Raw genomic sequence first — 21,145 nt, forward strand, 5'->3', positions numbered from 1 at the left:
TGTGTAAAGCTCCCCAACAGCAAGCCAGGATCTTCATACACATACATTTTAGAGGATAATAGTCCTTTCAAAAGACATGGCTAAAGCCAATAAAAATAAACAGAAAAATAGGATCTACTTTTGAGTGGAATCACAGGTTTGGGTGTTTTGGATATGTTTTATCATTATATAGGCACTTGTGTGTGTCTATATTTTTTTGAATATACATTTTAATGAGATACTGCACACTTCCAGGAAAAGCAATTCAATCTCTAATCCCTGGCTTCTGATCTCCCCCTCTTTTCTACCTGCTGAGCTAAGGATGAACAATAGAACTTCTCAATTGAATTCTAAGCTTGGGCCTAAGCACACTGTGCCTTCTGCGTTAGAGACTGCACCCTGGATGGCTCCCCTCCTCCCAGGAGACCCAGTAGGGAGATGACAGAGCATTGTAGTTTACATCTGAGCAGTGTAAACAGAGATGATGTTGAAGAGTCTGTCAGTGAAGGGCATGATTATGCAAAATGAAATACAATATTGATAAGAACTAGAAAATAAAACATGGTCACTCTTCCATCCCATTTCTCAGATGTCACTACTGTAGTCGCAACTACGGTAGTCTCAAGTCTTTAGGCTAAAGGTCATAGGTCATCCAACTTATGCCCTGGCCTTCTTCTGGAATTCTTTTACCTAGCAATTTCTGAGCCCACAGCTGAGTTATTTGTGACCCATTTGCTTCCACTATCTCATTTCTTGACATCAGATGGTAATCAACTGATGAGGAAGACAATTTCCCCAGGGGCTGAGTGTGCTTCTTGGGTTGTGATTTATGGCTATGCCTTATGTCCGCCTGCCCCCAGGCCCTGCACCTTCATCTCAGCCAGAAGCGGCACCACCAGGAGGAAGGAGGCAGTGAGTGGTGCCGGCTGGGGATGGCACACATCTGCCCATGAGGACAATGGAGATGACCCAGTGCTCCATGGATCACAGGTCATCCAGCCAGTTCTCTGCTGTTTCCTCTTCTTAAGATGCTTCTTCCCCTCTTTCCCTATTGACCATAGACATCCTTCAGACCACCCTTTTCAGAAAGCCATCCCCCACTCACCCTCTCCCTCCAGATTGGGCTACACCCCTTCCCCTGAGCTCCCATAATGCTGTGGTTGGACCTCCCATAGCACCCACCACACTGTGCTGTAATTGCCTCTTTATGTTTCTCTGTCTTCCCAAGAGCTCTTTCAGATACATAACAGGTTTTTTAAATATATATATTTTCAAATCACCAGTGGCTACCACATTGCTTGGTTCATAGTTAACACAAAATAAATGGTTCTAGAGAATGTGATTACATCAACTCTAACATTATTGGAAGAAAACAAGATGAAAAGAGGTGAGATGTCTTGTTTAAAGTCATACAACTGGTTACAAGGCTTCTTCAAGAACCCAGGTCTTCTGACTTCAAATCCAGTGCTCTGTCTATGCAGCTACTTTTGTGCCTAGCAAGGATGGTGGTGAGGAGAGCTGGCAGCAGCCTGAGTACCCAGGTACCCTGGCCATCCACTGGGCATTGAAGACAGGGCTTGATCAGTAGATTGAGTGTCCTCTCCTCTATCCCTTACCAACTGGCCCCATCCATCTTCTAAAGCAGTCATTTCTACTCCAAGTCGTCCAGGTGACTCAGCCAGGGATCAAGTCCACATGGTTCTTGGGTTGATTTGAGTCCTGTACTTAGAGGAGGGTAGGTAACTGCTCCTTCTCAGGAGCTCAGGGAGAAACTGGACCCTCGGCCCCAGAGCCCAAAGAAGGGAATGACCTTCCTAGTGAAGGAGGCAGTGAAGGTGTAGATGGGCTCTCGGGTGGCAGCATTGGTGAAGGTCACCCAGCCCACCTCATAGTCAAGAGACACCCGCACCTGCCGGGGCTGCTCCTTCAGGGTCAGCCGTGTGGGGAAGGAGCCCAGAGCCGAGACGAAGCCCCAGGCCAGCCTCACAGCCCACACGCCCTCCTCTGGCCGCAGTCGAAGCTCTCCCTTCCGCTGCACATCCTCGCTCACCACGCCCACGGTGCAACTGCCCCCGTGTGCCAGGTCTATACTCACCACCCACGTGTGTCTCCCCTCTGTGATGCCAGTGTGGGCCAGAACACAGGTGGCCCGGTCAAAACGCTGGGGATTGTCTGGGGAGTTCTGCCATTTGTAGGAGAACTGAGCCCGCTGGCGGTCCTCGGACAAGAGGAGCTTGGGGTGGGAAGTCTGAGGGTCTAGAGAAATGTGAGCTGTGGGGATAACCAAAAGGGACAGATGTCAGCAGACATGCTATCACCTCCAAGGAAGGCCTAGAAACTCCCCCTGGGCCCTACCTGTTAGTGTTATTATTACCAAAAACAGGTCTAGTGCCTACATGGACCAACAGTGTGGCATCACCTGGGAACTTGTTTGAAATACACTCTCAGAATCTGCATCCTAACAAGATGCCCAGGTGATTCGTGCACATGTAAAGCCTGAAAAGCCTGCCTCAGAGATGTGAAAGCTCTCGTTTAGTTCCATGTGGTCCTTGGGAAAGCTCTTCTGCTCATCGCAAATTGGTTAGCTTCCAAAGCTGTGTGTGCCAGCTCGGATCTCCTGGGGCCAATACACCACATTCTCCCCTCCTCCCGTCTCTATCCCGGAGTGCAGAGACATTTCTCCCTTCAGTCCAAACTTTATGATTCCTCCCTGCTTTCCTCCCAGGGCACTGGTGACTCATTTATAGTCTTCCCTCCTGGCAGGCTCTCTGGCTCACGCCTGGGTTATTCACTCGGCCTCAGTAATTCTGAAACTGTCAGAGTCTGAGGACCACTTTTTAACACCAAAAGCTGCTGCAGAGCTTTGCATTTTGTTACTTTTAGTATTCATAAATTGAGAAGCTTCCATAAATTTAGGCCCATCCATGGGTTAGAGAACCCCCTCCAACAACTCCGTGACTCCCAGGTTCTTAGGCTGGTTGATTGAGAAACGACAGCCTTGAAGGGGTCCCTTCTGTTCATTTCTTTCCCACCCACAGGCCACCCTCCTTCTGTCATCTGTGAAATGACATCTGAGAGGAAGCAGGGGTTCTTCACAGTTCTAAAGATGTGATTATAAACCCAGATCAAAGTCCCCTTTATGCAGAAAGCATTCCCAAATGGACCTTATCCCATTCTGTGTTAATCCTCCTATCTACTCAACATGTGCAGATCAGGATATGAGCTTCATACCACGAATGTAGTATGTGTGTGTGCTTGTCCTTTCTTCATGGTTCTCCTGAGAGCCTTACAAAGAATGTGACACACACCCACACATATATACACACATGTATTCTATACAAGCACATACGTGTATATTTAATATATATGATGTGCATATGTATGCATGGGTGTATATTATGACTATTGTAGTGCCCAGATAGAATCCTGCAAAATTGTCTCTCCTTTTCAAGGACTTGTCATTCTCTCCTATCCTGACATAGGCTGCTTACCTGGCTCATAGTCCAACTCAAAGTGTAGTTTTTCTGTAAAGAAAATAAACCAGGATGAGATTTTATTAGTCTTACAAAACCATCAGACACTTAATGATGAGGAAACTGAGGCCCAGAAGAGGGAAGGAACAACAAGAAGAATGGAAGCTGGAATCCTCTAAGCCAGTGGTTCCAAGCTTGCATCAGAATCATCTGGAGCGCTTTTGCTAAAACACAACTGTTTCAGATTCAGGTGGTCTGGGGTGAAGCTGAACATCTGTATTTGTGACAAGTTCCTGGGCAATGCTGCTGCTGCTGGGAGCCCCACTGCCCCAGCCCTGAGCAAACAGGGACCATGTCTGCCTTGCTCACCTCTGTACCCGCAGAGCCCAGGATATAGTAAATGCTCAAGAAATATCGGCTTAATGAATAGAGAAATGGGTTCATTTATTTATTATTCCACTTGGAAATAATTTTGGGGAGAGTCAAAGGTCAGCCTTTGATTAGAGTAAAATCTCCTTCACTGCCAGGCCACTGGAAGTATTTGCAGGAAATGGACTTATGGGAAAAGTCCTTCTAGGGTGACATCACTGTGGGTGAGTCATTTAACAATTGGTGTCATCATTCATTGTGTCACAGTTAGTGAGGAGGTGGTTGGCAGAGAGCCATATCCCATTCTTGACTGTCATTCCAAACCCTCTCCCGCCCCTTACACCACTCCCTGTTCCGGAAAAGGAAATGGAGCACAGTCCCCGCAGGACCGTCCAACTCTGAGAGTCAGACTAACAGAAGGAAAGTGAGAAGGAGGGAGGGACGGGCCAGCTACCACAGGGTCAAGATAAATACTGTGGCTGGCTATTAATTAACAATGCTCATCATCAAAAACTTATCACGTATTACAAATGTTGCTGTGGGATTTTTTAATTTATTAAGAATGATATACTGTTAATCACTATCTTTCATATTGCTTAATGACCACTGATCAGATTTGTTGAATTATTTTAAAATCAGTTTAACTTTTTCACCAGAAATATTCACCTTTATTCTCTTTCTTCATCGTTACAGTATCCTAATAGGCAGATTTTATAAAAATCTGCAAATAAGAAAATCAAGGCACAGGAACGAATAAACCTTGCCAAAGTCACACCTTTCAGCAGTGGAGCGTGGAGTCCACTCCTAAACCCGGGCTTCATGGCCACCTGTGCTCTGTGGAGGCCTGGGGTTCTCTTACCCAGAAACATCTTCATCTCCCTCTGCAGCGGGAGGGCCTGCTGGGGAAAGTCCCGAATCCTCTGGCCCAGCTCTGGGGACACAGCCACTGGTTTCCGGCACTTCCTGGTTTCACATCTAGGGGCACAGAAATGGTTGGGTCTGGGAATTATCATCCTTAATAATGTCTCCAGACTCAGCCGGTCATCTTCTAAAACGGCATGAAGGTGCTAGTTCCTGCAGGCAGACATACTTCCTATGGATGAATCCCACTGCCCATTTTTGGGCATCTTTGGGTACACCTGAGAAGGCATTTGGGTATATAGAGGTTTATACATAAATTTACATTCTTAAGTGAGAATGTTACATACTTGTGTGGCAATAACTAGGCATGCGGTACATGTATATTTATATAGAAAAAGAAAAGAGAGAGACTATATTGCTTACCTTATTAGAGTGCTTCTGATATCCTAGGAGAAAGAGATACCAGGGATTCAGTTTCCAGCTTCTCCTTTCCATTTTTCTTTTCTTTCTTTCTTTTTAAAATTTTTATTTTATTTATTTATTTTTTGTTTGTTTGTTTGAGAAAGGGTCTCACTCCGGTGCCCAGGCTGGAATACAGTGGCATGATCATGGCTCACTGCAGCCTCAACCTCCTGGGTTCAAGGGATCCTCCCACCTCAGCATCCTGAGTAGCTGGGACTGCAAGGGTGTGCCACCATGCCTGGCTAACTTTTTTTTTTTTTTTGTAGAGACGGAATTTTGTTATGTTGCCCAGGTTCCTCCCACTTTTCTTATGACTGGAAAATACAAAATATATTTCTAGCCCTGGACAGGAAAAGGATACCAGATGTGTAGAGTCACAGAGCATTGGGACTCACCCACCTCTGGGGATCGGAGCCCAAAGCCTTTATTTTTTAGATAAAGATGATGAGGTGACCTTCCCCTGCTCATTAGAGGCAAAATATGTCTCATACCAAGGTCTCCTGTTTCTCAGTCCTGAGGGCATCCTTCTAAGTCATGCTGCCTTTCCAATACCTTGTGGGGACCCCAGTATCTCTCCTCCAGTGTGAGGAAGTGAAATAGACCAGCACAAACTTCCTGACTGGTGGATGGTGACATGTAGGCTATAGAGAATGGTTTGCAATGTGCTTAATACTTTTCAAAGTGCTACTTTCACTTCCATCTCACTGTTGGATCCTCACAAAAGCCCTGTGAAATATTTAAGGGAAGTGTCCTCCCTTTTTGGCAGATGGTGGGATGGAGAGGTGGAGACCAGAGAGCAAAAAGTGACCAGGGAACTCTTGGAAAAGCATGAACCAGAATTGAGACCTTCTGGTCCTCTGACCTACCTCCCATCTGGGATACAGAGATGTGTGAGTCAGGGAGACATGACTTAGGCAAGGCAAAGATACAAGAGTCACAGAACAGCACAGGTGGGGCAGGGTTCAGGTTCAGGCCTCACCGTCAGGAGCTCCCTTGCTGGCCTCTCATTCTTCTCCTCCAGTTCTTCAATAAGAGCACTAAACCGGCAGATCTCTCCAGCAACCAGGAAATCAAATTCATCCTGTTGCTTCAAGATGTCTCCATCCAGGCTCTCCAATTGTGCTAAGAGGATGCTCTGCTGTTCCTCTAGAAACTTCCTCAGGTGTGCGAACTCAGAAATCACCTGTTGTCTCTTGGTGGACACCTGAGTCTGAGGGGGCAGGAGGAGAGCCCAAGAGAAAGTTTGCTTCCTCCTTCTCCCTCTGCTCCTCTTCCTCCTACCCTGTCCCCAGGTAGATCTGGAACTGCGTCACGGTTTCCTTTTCACCTGTCATCCCATTTCAGGGAGCAAAACTCACAGTGCTGTCTCAGCACCATCTGCTGCAGCTTCTAAAAGGGGTAGGGCTTAGAGGAGGTGTAGGAGGAGGTGATGGGGACACCCTACCTCCTGTCTTGTATGAAAAGCACATTATGTGCACAGCCCTGAGCTACTTTACAGTCACAGTCTCATTTAATACTTACAGTAATTCAATGAGATCATGATGATTTTTACTCTCCATTTTACAGATAAGTAAACTGAAGTTGGAGAGTTGCTCGAGGTCATAGAGTTAGTGTCAGAGTCAGGATTTAAACTCATAATAACTTCAAAGCCCTATAATCTATGTTGCCTCAGTTTCAAGAAGACATTGGACCCTGAGGAAGGGGAGGAACCTGGGGAGGGGGTGATGACTTACCAGGAGGACTTGCATCCTTTTATTTTCTCTTGACTGGATTTCTTGAATCTCCTCTCTCTCTTTTCTTAGACATTTAAGACACTTATGTATTTGTTCCTGGGGAGAAGGAACATATAATACTCAAGATGGATATTGATTTGTTCAGGGTTTGTCTTGTCATCTGACCCTCTGCCTCCAGGAATGAAATGGCCCCGGGAGAGGAGTCTCTTCCTTAGCTGACAATCCCCGAGCCTTCACCGCCCTGACAGCTTAGTCCCTTTAGGTCTTGTTCCTCTTGATTTGTCTCCAAGACTTTGGGTCAGGACTTTCCCCTTTATCCTGTGCCACTAGAGGCTGTGACTTGGTTTTCCCACTTGAGTCTTTCTTCAGGTTAAACATTCTATCGTGTTTTGCTTTGGGTAAGTGGTATCTGGGGTCTGTCCTGAGTTTGATATGCCCTGCACCGAAATCATTCCAGTTTCCGACACATCCCAAAGGAACATGTGTAAATAATAACCCTCCCTTGTTACTGGAATCAATTATCTGTGTATGACTCCAAAGGGGAGAAGAAACTTGGGTAATGTAAAAATAATTTGCTCCAGAATAGAGTTAGGAACAGGTACACACACATTATAAATACGTGTGTTCAAAGATAAATTAGAATTCTCACTATCAGTTGCTAATTAACTAATTAAGACATCCACACACAGACTTGTACTAAAACACAATTCATAAACACAATGCATAAACAACTAAAACTAGCACACACTCATTTAATGACAGATAAAATGTCATGCCACATATATTTACCCAACCTGAATATATGTAAACATGAATTTTTCACAAACAGGAGCTCTGAGTTACACTCACACTCAAATACATACATACTCAGACTCCCACACAAACACACAAGACACATTTCTAAACATGCAAGTGTTAACACATACACACACTGTTTGTACAACCATTCCCTCAGATACAAACTTCAGACACACCTGATCCATGGCACAGACATACACACTCATGTTTTGGTCACTCATTCATTCAACAAGTATTTGTTGAACTCCCATTATCTGTTGGCCACAAGTGAACACAGAACACACTCAAAAAAACATAAAACATAAACATAATTTTCCATGCCTGGGTCTATTGCCTGGGTGATCATGTAAGTAAGGAGAAAGAATTTGGCCTCCGGGTGGCCTAAATAATCCACAACTCTGCTGTTTCTCTTAGTCCTGTCCAGTCCACCCTGGGATCCCCCAGTTCCCCTTTCCTACCCTATAGGGAGCCGCCGCATCCTCCAGGAAGCGCATGGTGTGGGCAGCGTGCTCTCCAGCCTCCCGGCACACCACGCACAACTGCATCTCATCATCCTCACAGAAGAAGTAGATCTTCTCTCCGTGCTCCTGGCAGGCATCCTCCTCTCCCAAACCCAGTGTAGACACCAGCTGGAGGCGCTCGATGTTCTCCACCACGTTAGCCAGCTGCCAGTTGGGCCGGAAGCTCCCAGGACGGAAGGGTTCTTTGCAGAGTGGGCAAGTAGGGGACTCCTCTAGGTCTGGGCCTGGGATCTCACAGTAGCGAGTAAGGCAGCCCCGGCAGAAGTTGTGGCCGCAGTCAATAGTGACCGGCTCCCTCAGGGTACCCTGGCAGATGGGGCAGTTGACTTCATCTGCCAGGCTGGTCACAGAGGCAGCAGAGGCCATGCTGCTATGGCTTCCTCAAGGCCACCCTCTCTGCTTGGCCATGGGGGAAGGGCTGGGCCACACACTCACACACCCACATGTGCACATGGCCGGACACAGGTACATATTAAATATGCACCAGCACCCATATCGTCACACACTTGCATATCTGGCAGCCAGGATTCTATTCTGCCAACAGCAGAGATGGGAAATAGCAGAGGAGAGGAAGGAAGAGGGGCTCACAGCATTTCAGAGGTGATCTTAGATGACCATAACCAGGGGCTGGCCATTCCTTTCTGTCCATCCAGATACACTCACAGTAGAAGGAAAGTGGTGATACGTCAGCTGTCCACTGTCAAAAGAAATATTCTTTTGGGGGCAGGTGGGAGACTGGGTCACAGAGTGGAGATGCCACTCCAGCCTTCCTGCAATATGGCCAGCTGTCTCCAAAGAGATTGGAGATATCAGCCAGCCCAGGGCTTGCCCATCAACAAGCAGGAGAGTGTGAGGCTCAGATAAGGTCCTAGTGCCAGGGAGTACACTGCACCAGCAATTTAAATGGTGATGCCTCAACTGGCCTGCCGCAAGCCTCAAAAGAGGCTGGAATATTCCCTATGTTGGGGAGGAGAAAGAAAACTAGCAATGGCCAGAATTTATTTACAATGACGGCACATCTTACGTTGATATAAGCAATTTAAAAGTATGATCTTATTTTTGTGTCTGCTCTGCAACATCAGTGCTATTAGGATCTCCATTTTATAAATGAGAAAGCTGAGGCCCAGCCAGGTTATTCAGCTTGCCCAAGGCACACAAGTAAGAAGGTGAGTGACCATAAATAATTTGCTGTCAGATCTATGTCTTCCAAGCAATGCCATTCAACATAAATGCAATGTGAGCCACATATGCAATTTAAAATTTCCTAGTAGCCATATAAAAATAGTCTAAACAGGTGAAAGTAATTTTAATGATGTTTTTTATTTGGTCCTATATTTCCAAAATATTATCATTTCAATATGTGATCCTTATAAAAAGTTTTTGTTTTTTTTGTTTTTTTTTTTTTTTGAGACGGAGTCTTGCTCTGTCACCCAGGCTGGAGTGCAGTGGCCGGATCTCAGCTCACTGCAAGCTCTGCCTCCCGGGTTTACGCCATTCTCCTGCCTCAGCCTCCCGAGTAGCTGGGACTACAGGTGCCTGCCACCTGACCCGGCTAGTTTTTTGTATTTTTTAGTAGAGACGGGGTTTCACCGTGTTAGCCAGGATGGTCTCGATCTCCTGACCTCGTGATCCACCCGTCTCGGCCTCCCAAAGTGCTGGGATTACAGGCTTGAGCCACCGCGCCCGGCATAAAAAGTTATTGATAAGATATTTTCCATTTTTTAATTTGTGCAAAGCCTTTGAAATCCAGTGTGTAGGTCAGGCGCAGTGACTCATACCTGTAATCCCAGCACTTTGGGAGGCCGAGGTGGGTGGATCAAAAGGTCAGGAGATCGAGACCATCCTGGCTAACATGGTGAAACCCCGTCTCTACTAAAAATACCAGAAAAAATTAGCCGGGCGTGGTGGTGGGCATCTGTAGTCCCAGCTACTCGGGAAGCTGAGGCAGGAGAATGGTGTGAACCCAGGAGGCAGAGTTTACAGTAAGCCGAGATCGCACCAATGCACTCCAGCCTAGACAACAGAGCGAGACTCCATCTCAAAAAAAGAAAAAGAAAAAGAAAAAAAAAAATCCGGTGTGTATTTTATATATACAGCACGCCGCCATTCAGACCGGCCACATTTCAGTGCTCAGTAGACACGTGTGACTGGTGGCTCCTGTATTGGACAAATTGGCTCCTGGGCTGCACTCGTGGCAGGAAGCACAGAGATTGGGTGGGAAAGGGAGGAGATAAAGTGATTAGAGTAAAAAGGGAGCAACCACAAGGGTCTAGGCTGATCACCCAGTGGGAGAATGTGGGAAGGCCTGGTTTTATCCACAGATGTGAGTGCGTGGATGAAGGACTGTGGCAGCTGATCTTGGTCCTGGCGTGGGGTGTGGGAGGAGCATAGGGGCTTTACTCCAGGAGACTGGGTTCGTCCCTGACATGATACTTTCTAGCCCTGTGACCTCTGGAAAGTCACTTTACATTTGGAAAGTCAGTTTACATCTCTTTCTCTGTAAAATGAAGGTAATAATGTTTGCCTAGAGGATTATTAAAATTGAATGTAGTAATATAAAAATACTAAACCCTAGATAAATGTGGCTGAAACTGTTTATCTTTTTGACTAATCATTTTCTAACGTGTATCAACATAAACCATTTGCATTACGGTTTCTTGCCTTCTCCCTGCTACAGTAAAAAAAATAAAATAAAATAAAATAAATAAATAAATAAATAAGATCGTCCAGTGTTACCCGAATCCCTGCGGGGACTGTTGTGCCAGGTGGTGGGGGACTTGAGACCGTAGGAGGGGCCACCATGGGCAGATGTGGTGAGGGAAGAAAGGGGAGAAGAGGGGTCCCGATGAGCAATCCTTACACCCGACCGGCAGTGTGGAAACAGCGTCCCGCCCACACACTTCCCACAGAGTCTCCCGAAGTCCACACCTCTCACTCCAGCCTGGACTTTGATGCTGTGGGCACGCCTCAAAGCTAGAAGTTTATGGCACCCACCTGCTCCATCTGACAGGAAGCGTCTGCTACCCAGTTCTCCCCAGCCACTGTGGTCTAGAGATTCCAGGAAACCCCAGTTCCCTGTGACCTCATGGTGTGCTCTGTTCTCCACCCTAGTGACCAGAAGGAGCCAGGAGTAAAGAACTGGTTTACTTAGCCGCCACTGGGAAATTCTGGGTAATTCAAGACGCCCTGGAATTTGGACCCACTCCGCTGATAGGTGGTGGCCAGGGTTCTAGGGAGCACAAGAGGCGGAGCCAGGTGGCTTCCTGTGCTGGCATTCCTGCCTCTCTCTCCTCTCTCTCTCTCTCTCTCTGCCTTGCAGCCCTTTACCTCTGCGATTCGTGTAAGTGTGACTCGATTTCAGCGAAAGGGAATTCGCGTGGTCTGAGAAGGAGGCCGGAGTGGACGGGCTGGGGAAGGCACCGTGATGCCCTCAACCCCGTCCCTGAAGGTGGTCCACGAGCTGCCCGCCTGTACCTTCTGTGTGGGGCCGCTGGAGGATGCGGTGACCGCTCCCTGTGGACACACCTTCTGCCGGCTCTGCCTCCCCACGCTCTCCCAGATGGGGGCCCAGTCCTCGGGCAAGATCCTGCTCTGCCCGCTCTGCCAAGAGGAGGAGCAGGCAGAGACTCCCATGGCCCCTGTGCCCCTGGGCCCGCTGGGAGAAACTTACTGCGAGGAGCATGGGGAGAAGATCTACTTCTTCTGTGAGAACGACGCCGAGTTCCTCTGTGTGTTCTGCAGAGAAGGTCCCACCCACCAGGCGCACACCGTGGGATTCCTGGACGAAGCCATTCAGCCCTACCGGGTAAGAAGTGTGACTTTACCTAGGGCCTATTTGGGGCAGGATGATGTCCTGTTACGATGGGAGGAAATCGGGTGGGGATCTGGATGAAAGACCTGGCTTCCACATCAGGGAACCCTAAGGTTATAGGGACTTTCCAGGCATTCCCAGACTGAAGGCAGATAGGCTCCACTTGGATGTGTACTAGTTCCTGGTCTGGGGGGATCTTCAGCTCCAGCTCTCAGAGGACACCTCAGAGATGGAGTGCAAAGAACTGGCCTTGGCTTCACTCACTATGGAAAGAAAGCTGCAGTGCAAGTGGCATCTTCTGCAGATTATGGGCAGGGTGAATTTGTTCTCCCAGGATCCAGACTGGAAATGGGATTTCTAGGGCCCTGAGTGCCAGGGCACAGAGGGGAGAGAGGAGCTGGGGAACCTGCTAGCACTGCTCTCCTTCTTGAGAAAGGGAGGGCGGCAGTCATCCAGAATTGTGAGAATTTCCCATCTGATCTTGGGGCACTTTCCCGTCAGCCTCTCAGATCTCTCTCTTGTCAACCAGTCACCAGGTCTGGAAGTGGTTTCCTTAGAAACATCTCCCAAATCTTTAATTCTGCCTTATCCTGTCAGCCAGGTTCTCCCTATCTCTTGCCCAGACTTTGCAGTCTCAACTGCATTCCCTGTCTCCATTCCCACCCTTTCCAGTCACCTTCCAATCCGCTGGGAGACAGATCCTCCTAAAACACAAAGTCACTCCTCTGCTCAAAATCCTCCCATGTATCCCTAGTGCCCAAAGAAAGTCCAGTGTCTTTAGCAAGACATTCAAGGCCCTTTGTAGTCGGGATCCTTCCTCCCCATCCTGCCTCATCGCTCAGCCACCCTCCTCAAGGCACCATATGTCTAGCCAGACTGAGCTGCGTTTGCTGTTATTTTCCTGAACTGTCTTATTCATTCCTGCTTCCAGCACTTTTTGAACATAGTCTCTTCCTCCTAGAATACTCTTCTCCCCTTCTTCCACCTCTCTCTTTTTAAGTTTACAATTCAGGGGCACTAGTCCTCTTCTTTTATAAAAAATTTTTTAATTATGCTTTAAGTTCTGGGATACATGTGCAGAACATGCAGGTTTGTTACATAGGTATACACGGGCCATGGTGGTTTGCCGCACCCAGCAACCCATCATCTACATTAGATAGTTCTCCTAATGCTATCCTTCCCCTAGCCTTCCATGACCTGACAGGCCCTGATGTGTGATGTTCCCCTCCCTGTGTCCATGTGCTCTCCCACTTACAAGTGAGAGCATGTGGTGCTTGGTTTTCTATTCTTGTGTTAGTTTGCTGAGAATGATGGTTTCCAGCTTCATTCATGTCCCTGCAAAGGACATGAACTCATCCTTTTTTATGGCTGCATAGTATTCCATGGTGTATATGTGCCACGTTTTCTTTATCCAGTCTATCATTGATGGGCATTTGGGTCGGTTCCAAGTCTTTGCTATTGTGAACAGTGCTGCAATAAACATACGTATGCATGTGTCTTTATAGCAGCATGATTTATAATCCTTTGAGTATATACCCAGTAATGGGATTGCTGGGTCAAATGGTATTTCTGGTTTTAGATCCTTGAGGAGTCACTACACTGTCTTCCACAACGGTTGAACTAATTTACAGTCCCACCAACAGTGTAAAAGCATTCTTATTTCTCCACTTCGTCTCCAGAATTTGTTGTTTCCTGACTTTTTAATGATCGCCATTCTAACTGACATGAGATGGTATTTAATTGTGGTTTTGATTTACATTTCTCTAATGACCAGTGATGATGAGCTTTTTTTGTGTGTTTGTTGGCCGCATAAATGTCTTCTTTTGAGAAGTATCTGTTCATATCCTTCACCCACTTTTTGTTGGGGTTGTTTGTTTTTTTCTTGCAAATTTGTTTAAGTTCTTTGTAGATTCTAGATATTAGCCATTTGTCAGATGGATAGATTGCAGTTTTTTTTCTCCCATTCTGTAGGCTGCCTGTTCACTCTGATGATAATTTTTTTGCTGTGCAGAAGCTCTTTAGTTTAGATCCCATTTGTCAATTTTGGCTTTTGTTGCCATTGCTTTTGGTGTTTTAGTCATGAAGTCTTTGCCCATGCCTATGTCCTGAATGGTATTGCCTAGGTTTTCTTCTAGGGTTTTTATGGTTTTAGGTCTTATATTTAAGTCTTTAATCCATCTTGAGGTAATTTTTATATCAGGTGTAAGGAAGGAGTCCAGTTTCAGTTTTCTGCGTATGGCTAGCCAGTTTTCGCAACACAATTTATTAAACAGGGAATCCTTTCCACATTGCTTGTTTTTGTCAGGTTTGTCAAAGATTAGATGGTTGTAGATGTATGGAGTTATTTCTGAGGCCCCTATTCTGTTCCATTGGTCTATATGTCTATTTTGGTACCAGTACCATGCTGTTTTGGTTATTGTAGCCTTGTAGTATAGTTTGAAGTCAGGTAGCATGATGCCTCCAGCTTTGTTCTTTTTGCTTAGGATTGTCTTGGCTATGTGAGCTCTTTTTTGGTTCCATATGAAATATAAAGTGTTTTTTTCTAATTCTGTGAAGAAAGTCAATGGTAGCTTGATGGGGATAGCATTGAATCGATAAATTACTTTGGGCAATATGGCCATTTTCACAATATTGATTCTTCCTATCCATGAATGTGGTATGTTTTTTCCATTTGTTTGTGTCCTCTCTGATTTCCTTGAGCAGTGGTTTGTAGTTCTCCTTGAAGAGGTCCTTCACATCTGTGGGCACTAAGTCCTTTTCTCTCCCTGTCTATTCAACTGGAAATTTATCTTATCTTTCAAGGTGCACTGTAAATGTTATCTGCTTTCCAAACCTTCCCTTAGGCCTACAGGCAGAGCTGTCCTCTGTGTTCCCATCTTACTGTGTGTACCTCTGGACTACTGCATTTATCTATCTGTATTTTAACCACTTGACACTGTCTTCTTCCTGAGATAGTGATCTCTCTTTAGGTATAAGGACTGGGCCTTTTCCACCTTTGAATCCCTCAGCACTTACCAGTGTGCCCAGGATGCGATAGTTAATAATTGTGAGTTGAATTATTAATTCAGTCACCTCTATACACCCATTCTTCTCTCCATAGGATCGTCTCAGGAGTCGACTGGAAGCTCTGAGCATGGAGAGAGATGAGATTGAGGATGTAAAGTGTCGAGAAGACCAGAAGCTTCAAGTGCTGCTGGTACAGGCCACTTCACTGGCTACCTTTTCCTTTGAAGGTTTTCTGAAGAGATTCTGGGGAAACCTGTTGGCTGGTATCTGTTTCCTGGCAAACTGTTCTCATTCACCTTCCTGTGGCTGCACAAAGGCATTTGGGATCTCAGACCATGGGCACTAGAAGTGGTTCTGATGCCTTGCAATCCAAGATCCATCTTGTATATCACATTTTACAGAGCAGAAAACTGAGGTCCAGAAAAACAATGCTCCCAAGGCCACATAGCAAAGTGCAATTTCATAATGAACCTGGATTTCTTGACCCTTAATTCATTGTTCTTTCCATCCTAGTCTGTCTGCCTGAACACACCACCTTCAGATGGGAAGCTTGGGGTCAGAAGGTGTATATTAGTGTCTGGATTCTAGTCCTGACCACAGGCTGACCTTGAGGACAGTAGGCTGATGGTGTGGCTACATCTGGGTCCCTCATGCCTCTTTTTTCATGCTATAAAGTTATGGAGGAATCGCAGTGTGGGGATTTCTAGTACCTTGACCAAGGAGAGAGTGTGGGGACAAAACAACTTCTCCACTATCCCCTCAGCTCTCATCAAACTATGCCCTGTAGTTGGTGATTTCCATGGCTAAAACCAAAATTACACACTCTCCCACTAAGTTGTGTTGACTCGTATCACAACTTCCTTTTGCCTCTAAGAAATGACTACAGTCTTCCCCCCTAACTTTAAGAAGGTATAGTAGGGTTAAGATGGTATTGTAGTTGTGGAAATAGTTTTGAAAAGTTCAACGTAATTCTGAGAGCATAATGTAGTATTATTATCAGAATCTCTAGCTAAGACAGTAGCACAGTCCTCATCACTTGTAAGTTCATCCTGAGACCTATCTACTTCTAGGTGTATTAGTAAATAGAATAAGTTTTGGAACTAGTTACTCTCTATCCCTGTTAATCAAGAACAAATATATAGATGATCATCCTGGAAGCTATCTCTGAGCCCCTTCCTAATCATGTCTACTTTTTATCCCTTGCAGACTCAGATTGAAAACAAGAAGCATCAGGTGGAAGCAGCTTTTGAGAGGCTGCAGCAGGAGCTGGAGCAACAGCGGTGTCTCCTGCTGGCCAGGCTGCAGGAGCTGGAACAGCAGATTTGGAAGGAGAGGGATGAATATATCACAAAGGTCTCTGAGGAAGTCACCCGGCTTGGAGCCCAGGTCAGGGAGCTGGAGGAGAAGTGTCAGCAGCCAGCAAGTGAGCTTCTACAAGTGAGAGACACCTCATTACTTCATGTGATAGGAGAGGGACTCCATGGGGAAGGGGGTGGGCACCATGCTGTGGGCTGGAGAGAAGCAGGAAAGGGAAGTGGAGAGAGGTTAAGGGAGTGCAGACCCAGAGGGGCTGGAGAATTGCCCAAGTCATACACTGTGGTCATGTTAAGGGCTTTAGGGTCAGACAGTCTTGGATTTGAATGTTGGCTCTTCTAATCGTGTGACTTGACTGAGTCTCTTAACCTCTCTAAGCATGGGGAAAATAATAGCACCTCCCTCATAAAGTTGTTGCAGAATTATAAGAAACAATCCATGTAAAATGCTTGGCATGGTTACTGGTACACAGAAAGAACTCAATAACTGGTGTCTGCTGTGGTTGTGAATATATGATCCTGGTTCATATCAGGTCCAGCTGATAAATGAAGACAGGCCCCTGCTCTCCACCACCTCCTAATCATTGCAGACACAACCCACCCCCACGATAAGGCTGAAACAGGGAAACCAGCACAAATGAACTGACTACAGAGACCCAAATTAGTAAGAAAACATGGTGTTAAAGAACAATCTAATGAGTAGGTAATTAAACAGGACAACTCTCTGCAGAAGGACAGTTTTGAGCTCATATTTTAAGGAAAAAAGGATGTACAGAATACCTGACAGGAAGGACTTATGGAAACTAAAGGTATGTTCTTGTCTTTCTTTTGTAGGACGTCAGAGTCAACCAGAGCAGGTAGGGCCCACTCCCCAGTCCTGCCTCCTTTTACTCAACATCAAGACTGAAGGCGAAGGGGCAGGGTCACTTACTGTCACCCACTTACTTCCCCTCTTCCAGGAAAGCAAAGGCACTCTGGCAGACACATTGTCTCATTCAACCATCCACAAACAGTCCAAACTCACTAAAGATTTGCGTTCTAAAGGTTCATTTTTAAATTGGTTGGTATTGGGGACACATTTTTCCCCTAGAAGTGAAGTTATAAATAATAATCATGTTTTTAGGTTGATCCAGGAACATTTATTTAATCTATGAAATTATTAGTACTTGAGTCAGTATCTTTTTTTTTTTTTTTTTTTTTTGAGACGGAGTCTCGCTCTGCCGCCCAGGCTGGAGTGCAGTGGCCGGATCTCAGCTCACTGCAAGCTCCGCCTCCCGGGTTTAAGCCATTCTCCTGCCTCAGCCTCCTGAGTAGCTGGGACTACAGGCGCCCACCACATCGCCCGGCTAGTTTTTTGTATTTTTTAGTAGAGACGGGGTTTCACCGTGTTCGCCAGGATGGTCTCGATCTCCTGACCTCGTGATCCGCCCGTCTCGGCCTCCCAAAGTGCTGGGATTACAGGCTTGAGCCACCACGCCCGGCCTCTTGAGTCAGTATCTAACACCATTTAAAATGTAATTCAAAGGAGGAATACTTTCTGTAGACTGTGAGAAGCATGGAGACTGGGAATACCAACCTGTTCTTTCATTCATTCATTTTTTACACACATCTCTGGTTTCCTTCAGGATTTTCTAATGCTACTGTAAAAGGACAGCCACCAGGAGCCAGAGGCATTGTAAATGCATGGCCTTTTCCTTTCCTTTCTGCTATAAGCATTAGTAGTCTGCACTGAGATGAGGAGAGGTGTAGTGACTAGGGAATACTTGTCATGTGCTTTGTGCCTATTTACGTGCAGGGAAGATAAACCCAGGGTCCATGAATCAGGAAGTGTCTCCAAACATGCTTTTCAAAGAGCATTAGAGGTTTAGATCTAGAAGGGCTTGGGGATCTTCCAGTCTGATGAAGAAACTCAGACGCGGGGGGTGAAGAGGTAGCGCAGCAAGTCTCTAATGAGGACTGAGCTGGGACCAGAATCAGGAGTTTTTTTCATTGCAATATGTATTTTCGTTTATCCTTTTTTTCTTCCCTTCTAGCCTCTTTTCCTTTACAAATAGCAGCATACACAAGGGTAGTTTAAGGCTGTTTCCAAATGGTACCCTGTTGCCCTCTAGAGGTCAAAAGGGGTAATGATCTCTGTCCCTCGGCCCCGACAGACCCAAACATTCTCCTAAAGGGGCCTACCTCCAATTCTTGAGAAGTAATTATCGTTAGTTCCTCTTAGGTTTAACTGAAATGCCTACTACTTTAGTAACTACACATTTCCAGCAAAAGTAAAGAAACGATACTCAATCTGATTATTCACCACAGACGCCAAGATCATTCTTCAGTCTGATTTTAGCCTCACTTGGTCTCACCCAAACATTTGTTTTTGGAATTTGGACCTAACTGGTTACCAAACCTGTCTGCAGGTGTGAGATGAAGACTTTTGTGAGTCCTGAGGCCATCTCTCCTGACCTTGTCAAGAAGATCCGTGATTTCCACAGGAAAATACTCACCCTCCCAGAGATGATGAGGATGTTCTCAGGTAAAGGGGAAGGGGCTGCAGTTTTCCCCAGTCCCGTTAGCTGCCCTCCTGCCTTCCACCCATCTCCATCCTTCTCTGCCCTCGAAACCCGGCTCAAGACCTCTTCCCTCCCCAGAGCCTTCCCTTAGTGATCTCAATTAATTCAGGGGACCATTCCCAGAGCATCTCCTCCACTCCCTAAGGACAGGTGCGGGACTGAGATGCCAGGAGGGTGAGGACCACTTCTCCTCCACTAGACCACAGCAGAAGCCAAGGCTTCTGTCCTCATCTTCACATTGTACTCAAGACACCTTGCCCCTGGGGGTGCCTATAAGAAGTAATAAGTCACAGATCTCTCTTTCTATTTCTGCTTCCCTCAGAAAACTTGGCGCATCATCTGGAAATAGATTCAGGTAAACAGCTTGGGACTTGGGGAGTCATTCTTCCATTCACCCATTCAATCCATGGCAGCAAACAGAGCAATAAAATGCATGAATTCTGGAGCTTCATTGCTTGAGTTCTCTGAGACACTGGGCAAGTTATTAAGCCTCTGTCCCACAATATTTTCTTCATCAGTAAAATGAAAAAAAAAAAAGAAAAAGGTACTGTACCTGTCCCATAAGTAGCTGTGAGGACTAAATGAATTAATACATGCAGAGAGCTTAGTGTATTACCTGACTCATAGTAAGTGCTCAATTAATGTCATCTACTTGTATAGATATTACTGGTTGAAAAATACTTATCAAGTCCTAGTTTTTTGAGCAGTATTGTGCTGGACTCTTTATTGATTTGAACAAATGTGCAATTTTTTTAAAAAATCACATATATTTTTAAATTGGTGCTTAATTTAGAAATTGTTTCCATAAGCATCACCTCACTCACTCTGGTATAGATCAGTGCTTTTCAAACTTAATATGCAGAAAGGTCTCCTAGGGATCCTGTTAAAATGCAGATTCTGATTTAGTAGGGTGGGATGGGGCCCAATATTCTGCATTTCTAACAAGCTCCCAGGCAATGGGGATGCTGCTGGTCCCTCCGTCTGCAGTTTGAGAAGCAAATCCTTACAGCACCACTGGCTGATTAGGTAGAAGGGCGGTTCAGAGCCCAGTGGCAGACTGCTCAAGTCCAGTATTCCTTCTGCCTCCCACGCGCGTGGCCTGCTCTAGGAACATCTGTGGTTGCTGCCCGCTGTTGATGTCTGCGCTCTCCTCCCTCTAGGGGTCATCACTCTGGACCCTCAGACCGCCAGCCGGAGCCTGATTCTCTCGGAAGACAGGAAGTCAGTGAGGTACACCCGGCAGAAGAAGAACCTGCCAGACAGCCCTCTGCGCTTCGACGGCCTCCCGGCGGTGCTGGGCTTCCCGGGTTTCTCCTCGGGGCGCCACCGCTGGCAGGTTGACCTGCAGCTCGGCGACGGCGGCGGCTGCACGGTGGGGGTGGCCGAGGAGGGGGTGAGAAGGAAGGGGGAGATGGGCCTTAGCGCCGAGGACGGCTTCTGGGCCGTGATCATCTCGCACCAGCAGTGCTGGGCCAGCACTTCCCCGGGCACCGACCTGCAGCTGAGCGAGATCCCGCGCTATGTGGGCGTCACCCTGGACTACGAGGCCGGACGGGTGACCCTCCTCAACGCCCAGACCCAGGAGCCCATCTTCACCTTCGCTGCCTCTTTCTCCGGCAAAGTCTTTCCTTTCTTTGCCGTCTGGAAAAAGGGTTCCTGCCTTACCCTGAAAGGCTGAAGTGGGGCGCGCGAAGGGCGGCGAAGCGGAGACAGCCGCTCCCTGGGATCCAGCTCCGCCCCTGGCCAGCGCGCGGCCCGCGTGAGGCGAAAGGACAGGGGACTTGAGTCTCGAACAGCGGTTGTTTATACTTTATTTATCTTAGGCCCTCAGCTCCCTGACATCCTGAGCCTCTCCGGGACGCTCCAGCCTTCTCTGCATCTCTGAGTGCAGAACCACAGGCGGGTTCAGCTGTGCCTAGGGCAACAGCCAACCTAGGAGCCAGCGGGGCTTTCGGGGAAAAAACAGAGAAAGGGATCTAAAATAAAATGTTTAAACTGTTTCAAAATAATCATCGTGGGAAATCCAGGGTTTTGCTGGACTTGCACTAATTTATACAGTTAACTTCGTACTTTGACACACACCTGAAGATGCCTCCACCTTTGTACGGCTTAGGGCCTCTTCATCAGCTCTGGGTGGACCCCAGGGCTCCTTCCTTTCCTTCCCCTTCTGGTCATTTCTCTAGACTTGTAGGGAGTGCCCTAAGAGAGTGTGACTCACAGACCTCTGGATTCCATATGCCCAATTCGTGCTGATGGGA

The 21,145-nt window shown here is 46.7% G+C and overlaps 2 protein-coding genes across 4 annotated transcripts; one reads left to right on the top strand and one right to left on the bottom strand.

Annotated features, from left to right (window-relative positions):
• Positions 1-1,236: 1,236 nt before the first annotated feature.
• TRIM10 (tripartite motif containing 10) lies at positions 1,237-9,429 on the bottom strand. 3 transcript variants are annotated; one of them, XM_033219618.1, is made up of 8 exons: positions 8,134-9,429; positions 6,878-6,973; positions 6,124-6,354; positions 5,106-5,128; positions 4,681-4,796; positions 3,471-3,503; positions 2,075-2,250; positions 1,237-1,536 (listed from the first exon to the last, which is right to left on the bottom strand). In XM_033219618.1, the coding sequence occupies exons 1-8, from the start codon at positions 8,560-8,562 to the stop codon at positions 1,453-1,455; spliced, it is 1,188 nt and encodes a 395-aa protein (XP_033075509.1). In that variant the 5' UTR covers positions 8,563-9,429; the 3' UTR covers positions 1,237-1,452. The 3 variants fall into 3 exon arrangements, with proteins under 3 accessions (XP_033075509.1, XP_033075507.1, XP_033075508.1); XM_033219616.1 differs by having other exon boundaries at positions 1,237-2,250; XM_033219617.1 differs by lacking the exon at positions 6,124-6,354 and having other exon boundaries at positions 1,237-2,250.
• A 730-nt stretch (positions 9,430-10,159) lies between these two features.
• TRIM15 (tripartite motif containing 15) lies at positions 10,160-20,909 on the top strand. Its single transcript, XM_033219629.1, has 7 exons — positions 10,160-12,001; positions 15,108-15,203; positions 16,220-16,450; positions 17,161-17,183; positions 18,735-18,850; positions 19,210-19,242; positions 20,048-20,909. Exons 1-7 carry the CDS (start codon positions 11,621-11,623, stop codon positions 20,563-20,565), a joined length of 1,398 nt encoding a protein of 465 aa, XP_033075520.1. The 5' UTR covers positions 10,160-11,620; the 3' UTR covers positions 20,566-20,909.
• Positions 20,910-21,145: the final 236 nt, after the last annotated feature.

The sequence above is a fragment of the Trachypithecus francoisi genome, unplaced genomic scaffold (genome assembly GCF_009764315.1).
Source record: "Trachypithecus francoisi isolate TF-2019V2 unplaced genomic scaffold, Tfra_2.0 Lachesis_group10, whole genome shotgun sequence".
In the NCBI taxonomy this organism is placed as follows: Eukaryota; Metazoa; Chordata; class Mammalia; order Primates; family Cercopithecidae; genus Trachypithecus; species Trachypithecus francoisi.

What these genes read in the sequence shown, in the direction of transcription:
- TRIM15 (XM_033219629.1), top strand. Translation starts at nt 11,621, where the DNA reads ATGCCCTCAACCCCGTCCCTGAAGGTGGTCCACGAGCTGCCCGCCTGT. An exon ending in GTCAGAGTCAACCAGAGCAG is followed by an intron (nt 17,184 to 18,734) that starts GTAGGGCCCACT and finishes ACCTGTCTGCAG; the next exon opens with GTGTGAGATGAAGACTTTTG. An exon ending in TCATCTGGAAATAGATTCAG is followed by an intron (nt 19,243 to 20,047) that starts GTAAACAGCTTG and finishes TCCTCCCTCTAG; the next exon opens with GGGTCATCACTCTGGACCCT.
- TRIM10 (XM_033219616.1), bottom strand. Translation starts at nt 8,562, where the DNA reads ATGGCCTCTGCTGCCTCTGTGACCAGCCTGGCAGATGAAGTCAACTGC. An exon ending in ATGCGGCGGCTCCCTATAGG is followed by an intron (nt 6,974 to 8,133) that starts GTAGGAAAGGGG and finishes CCTTCTCCCCAG; the next exon opens with GAACAAATACATAAGTGTCT. An exon ending in ATCAGAAGCACTCTAATAAG is followed by an intron (nt 4,797 to 5,105) that starts GTAAGCAATATA and finishes CTGTGCCCCTAG; the next exon opens with ATGTGAAACCAGGAAGTGCC.